The sequence below is a fragment of the Anomaloglossus baeobatrachus genome, chromosome 9 (assembly GCF_048569485.1).
Source record: "Anomaloglossus baeobatrachus isolate aAnoBae1 chromosome 9, aAnoBae1.hap1, whole genome shotgun sequence".
In the NCBI taxonomy this organism is placed as follows: domain Eukaryota; kingdom Metazoa; phylum Chordata; class Amphibia; order Anura; family Aromobatidae; genus Anomaloglossus; species Anomaloglossus baeobatrachus.
This window is the reverse complement of record NC_134361.1, coordinates 15,459,905-15,465,536: the sequence shown is the minus strand read 5'-3', so window position 1 is coordinate 15,465,536 and position 5,632 is coordinate 15,459,905. Positions and strand designations below refer to the sequence as shown.

At 44.8% G+C, this 5,632-nt stretch overlaps 1 protein-coding gene across 1 annotated transcript; it reads left to right on the top strand.

Annotated features, from left to right (window-relative positions):
• Positions 1-1,520: 1,520 nt before the first annotated feature.
• Positions 1,521-5,335, top strand: POU3F4 (POU class 3 homeobox 4). Its single transcript, XM_075323084.1, has one exon. It carries the CDS (start codon positions 2,350-2,352, stop codon positions 3,436-3,438), a length of 1,089 nt encoding a protein of 362 aa, XP_075179199.1. The 5' UTR covers positions 1,521-2,349; the 3' UTR covers positions 3,439-5,335.
• Positions 5,336-5,632: the final 297 nt, after the last annotated feature.

Sequence of the window (5,632 nt, the reverse complement as noted above, 5' to 3'; positions counted from 1 at the left end):
CCTGTGCCTCCATCTCTTATTTTCTGTTCTCCCTATGCCTCTAGTTCTTCTTTTCTGCTCCCCCTGTGCCTCCATCTCTTATTTTCTGCTCCCCCTGTGCCTCCATCTCTTATTTTCTGCTCCCCCTGTGCCTCCATCTCTTATTTTCTGTTCTCCCTGTGCCTCTAGTTCTTCTTTTCTGCTCCCCCTGTGCCTCCATCTCTTATTTTCTGCTCCCCCTGTGCCTCCATCTCTTATTTTCTGCTCCCCCTGTGCCTTCATCTCTTATTTTCTGCTCGCCCTGTGCCTGTAGTTCTTCTTTTCTGTTCTCCCTGTGCCTCTAGTTCTTCTTTTCTGCTCCCCTTGTGCCTCCATCTCTTATTTTCTGCTCCCCCTGTGCCTCCATCTCTTATTTTCTGTTCTCCCTGTGCCTCTAGTTCTTCTTTTCTGCTCCCCCTGTGCCTTCATCTCTTATTTTCTGTTCTCCCTGTGCCTGTAGTTCTTCTTTTCTGTTCTCCCTGTGCCTCTAGTTCTTCTTTTCTGTTCTCCCTGTGCCTGTAGTTTTTCTTTTCTGTTCTCCCTGTGCCTCTAGTTCTTATTTTCTGTTCTCCCTGTGCCTCTAGTTCTTATTTTCTGTTCTCCCTGTGCCTGTAGTTCTTCTTTTCTGTTCTCCCTGTGCCTCTAGTTCTTCTTTTCTGTTCTCCCTGTGCCTCTAGTTCTTCTTTTCTGTTCTCCCTGTGCCTCTAGTTCTTCTTTTCTGTTCTCACTGTGCCTCTAGTTCTTCTTTTCTGTTCTCCCCGTGCCTCTAGTTCTTCTTTTCTGTTCTCCCTGTGCCTCTAGTTCTTATTTTCTGTTCTCCCTGTGCCTCCATCTCTTATTTTCTGTTCTCCCTGTGCCTCTAGTTCTTCTTTTCTGTTCTCCCTGTGCCTCTAGTTCTTCTTTTCTGTTCTCCCTGTGCCTCCATCTCTTCTTTTCTGTTCTCCCTGTGCCTGTAGTTCTTCTTTTCTGTTCTCCCTGTGCCTCCATCTCTTATTTTCTGTTCTCCCTGTGCCTCTAGTTCCTCTTTTCTGTTCTCCCTGTGCCTCCATCTCTTATTTTCTGTTCTCCCTGTGCCTCTAGTTCCTCTTTTCTGTTCTCCCTGTGCCTCTAGTTCTTCTTTTCTGCTCCCTAACTTCTTACCTTCTTCTCGGGAGCAGGGTCTCATTGTTGTGGAGCTTTCTCCCACTTTCCCCCAGTTGTGGCGTCTTCCAGAAACTAAAGCCTTAATGACTTTGTGCACGGGGCTGCTTCCTTTATTTCGGCTAAACAGATGAAAATGTATGCTAATGTAAATCAAGCTTAACCTGGGAGCCCGGCAATATATTTAATGGAATTTCCAAACCAATAAGAGGCTGATGCGCAGCTCTATAAGTGCAAATATAATTAGGCAGCGGCGCGGATCCTCGTCTATTATGCAGGGAAAGGTCATTTTTTTTTTTAACTAAGGGGTTTGTTAAAGGTATTTAACGAGGGTGGAAATCTGCGCAGAAACACTGCGAACAGCAGCACACGGGGCGCAAAGTCTGCGTGGGAGCCCCCGACCCCAGGAAATGCACCGAATGCTGCGCCCCGGGGAGGACAGCAGGGATTTCCACGGGGCACCGGACAGGCACAGTATACACTTTCTATACAGCCATTTATCTAGTAGGAGGTTGCAGAGGGAGGATTTCTCCTTTTTTTCACCATTTTTCCATCTCACACATCCACTCGTCCTCTTTTCCTTTCCACGTCTCGTGCATGCAGGCTTCCTCCACACTCCGGGGACTGTTCACACTGAGCTGCCCCGCTGGGATCCTGGGGGCTGCAGAGATCACGCGCTGCGTGTTTCTTCCACGCGTGGAGCTGCTGTGTGCTGCATGTGGACGTGTCTGTGAGGCTGGAGCCCTGAGAGGTGACGGCTCTTCTTGCTGGATGCACAGGATGGAGCCGGGGGACATCTTCAGCTGCACTCCATGCAATAACACGAATTAATCTTAATTATTGCATTTGTGACATGCGGTTTGCTTTGATGGCTGCTGCCGGGCAGGGAAGGGTTAATGCGGCGCTCTGGACACTCAGCCTGCAGGAGCCAATGAAGGATCCAGACTTGCTCACTTCCTACTCAGTCCCATTTAACCCTTCCGCTTCCCCGGCTGCTGTGGATGCAGGGTCCCTCCTCCTGGTGGTCCATTGGCAGAAGGGAAGGCCAGCCAGCAGAGGAGGGGTCCCCATTGGCTGCAGTGGCTGTCACTCACACACCGGTTAGTGATTTGGCTTCCTTGCCTTGTAGATGTCAAAGGCTTGAGCTGCACCCGTACCACATTATAGCTGGTAGGGGATCCACAGCGAGCAATGGCCACAGCTGCTTCTAATCCCTACAGCATCCTGAGCACCACATCCCTGGTCCATGCAGACTCCGCGGGCATGCAGCAAGGGAGCCCCTTCAGGAACCCCCAAAAATTACTCCAAAGTGACTATCTGCAGGGGGTGCCCAGCAATGGCCACCCCCTGGGACACCACTGGATGGGCAGCCTGGGCGATGCCAACCCTTGGTCTTCAAGTTTAGCCAGCAGCCCATTGGACCAACAGGACATTAAACCGGGCAGAGAAGACCTTCAGCTGGGCACCATCATCCATCACAGGTCACCCCATGTCAGCCATCACTCGCCCCATACAAACCACCCCAATGCCTGGGGGGCCAGCCCAGCTCACAACCCCTCGCTCACCTCCAGTGGCCAGGCTCTCCATGTCTACTCCCAGCCCGGCTTCACGGTCAGTGGCATGCTGGACCATGGTGGGCTCACCCCCCCTCCACAGACGGTCAACACGCAGAGCCTGCACCCTGTGCTTCGAGGAGACACCGGCGACCACGTGGACCTGGGCTCCCACCACTGCCAGGACCATTCGGACGAGGAGACCCCGACCTCAGATGAGTTGGAACAGTTTGCCAAGCAGTTTAAACAAAGACGCATCAAACTGGGCTTCACCCAAGCAGATGTGGGCTTGGCCCTGGGGACCCTGTATGGCAATGTCTTCTCGCAGACCACCATCTGCAGGTTTGAGGCTCTGCAGCTCAGCTTTAAGAACATGTGCAAGCTCAAGCCACTGCTTAACAAGTGGCTGGAGGAAGCGGACTCGTCCACAGGTAGCCCCACCAGCATCGACAAGATAGCGGCCCAGGGCAGGAAGAGGAAGAAGAGGACCTCCATAGAGGTGAGTGTCAAAGGGGTGCTGGAGACCCACTTCCTAAAATGCCCCAAACCCGCCGCCCAGGAGATCTCGTCCCTGGCAGACAGCCTGCAGCTGGAGAAGGAGGTGGTGCGGGTCTGGTTCTGCAACAGAAGACAAAAGGAGAAGAGGATGACCCCACCTGGGGACCCCCAGCAGCACGAGGTCTTCTCCCACAATGTCAAAACAGACCCCTCATGTCATGATCTTTGACTATAGGCCCGTGACCTCTTTCCTGGACTGAGAAACAGTGGAAAATATTTTTTTTTTTCTTTTTAACTTTTTTTTTTTTTCTTTTAACTTATGTTCTATTCTTTATGGCGGAACGAAAATGACACAAAAACTTTTGCAAAAAAAGAAAAAAAAGTAAAAAAAAAAATCAATAAAGACTCGAGGAGCTGCTTGTTCCTTATCTGGCAATATAATGAGACAGACCTGCTGTTTACGACCAGAAGAGGAGCTTGCGGTTTCTTCTGTGCGATCAGACCTGTGCCTCTCACCTTCCTGCGCCTTGTGACGTCACAGCTAAGATTTCAGGTGACTTCGGTTTTACAATCGTTTCTCCTCTCTCTGGAGATGGATCTGGGATTCCAAGTTTTTGGTTGTTTTTTTTCCCCTGTGTTTTTTTTTTCCATGCGGTTTGTACACAATATTTGTGAAGGCGATTTCTTGCTTCATCCAGCCTTGTGTATCAGGATGGTCCTTGCAGCTATCATCACCCTCATCATCCTCTGTAGTGTTAACTGTTGTGTGACAAGGTACTACTCTCTGCAGAATCCTTCTCTGCTGTGTCCTATAAGTGACTGTTCATACTGGCTATAGTAACCATTGTGCATGTCATGTATCCAGACAAACGCGCATTTTACGCATTTATCCATATGTTATCCCTAGTTTGCTGATTATTATTGGGGTGTCATTATTATTGTCTGGGGGGGCCCAGCAAGGACAGAAGCAGCCTGGACCCTCTTTCTGTATTCCTCTGTATCTTTTTATCTCTGTCTATTTCTCTCTTTCTGTCCCCTTCTCCAATGAAATTCCAAGGCTGTTGGTGGTCTCAGTGCTGGTGGGGGTCTCTGTATGTGACTGTAAAACCTTTATAAGGGGCTGATAATCCATAATGCCCATATTACATGAGTTCTACACGTCAGTCCAAGTATCCATTATGTTGCTCATTGTTATGGCTCATATTCTCCATTTGCATGTCTATGGTTTGCATATTTATATATCACATTATATATATTTCTTTTTCATTTAATTTTTGCAATATTATATAATATAAAGCTCTGTTTCCAGATGACAGATATCATAGGATTATATCAAGAGGTGCGTGCCTAAAATCACATCTATATGGTCAATCTTTTGCTACAAAGTCCAAATATTTCTATAATTGTTCAAAAATATTAGGATAATTTTTTTGCACCCAAAAATTATTTTTTTTGTTTAATTCTTACTTGACTCAAATCCAGGCCCATCACAAACCCATTATCCAAGGTATATTAACTGTATATGTGCATATCTCATGTGCAGTCACATATCTGCCCCCGTCTGAGACCTTCTACAATTTAAGTTTAGAGTTTTGGTTAATTTTGGTTTCATCTATTGTCAGAAATGTTACCTGTTGGTGTTTTCTTTCATCCCAATCATTTTGATATTTTCAATTCTTCTCCAGTCAGAGCTAAAATTTAGCCCCAAACAATCAATCGAAATGTTTCTGCCAACTTTATAAATGTACAGTTTTGTATATTGAACTTTTTGAATTTATTAATTTAAAAGAAAAAAAAAATAATAAAAAAGATCATTTACTTTATCCATTTAGTATCTGATGTATAATAAACGCTATTTTCATTAAAAGTTGCTTTTTTCAACAATTTTATTCAGAATTGCCTATTAAAGTTACCAATTATTTATTTTCAATAAATTCTGTTGTCTGTTTGAAACAAAAAAATACAACAAAAAAAAACAATAAAACAGAACAAAGATTAAATCGAGCGCAAAGACACAAAATCTAATGTTATTGTTTGTTTGTCACCTGGTTTTAGTTTTAGGGTTTATAATAATGACACAATACTTTATTTGTTGTAAAAAAAAATCAAAAAGAAAGAAAAAAATATAAAGAAATAAACATTTTTACAAAATGACAAATAACTCAGTTGTGTGTGTGTCATCGCTGCGGCATTTATTAATTATAGCGATTACTTAATTATATTGATACATTGGATATTGTGGGTGATGGACAGCCCGGAAAATAGTAAAAAACAATTGTCTATAATTGATTTTAGTAATTTTATGTGACTCATTGATTGTAAATATTATTTTAATTGTTGTCCTATTTTCTTTTGCACTAAATTTTGATTTGGACATTTGTGAAATGGAAAAAAAAAATTAAGAAAGTTTCTTAATTAATTGT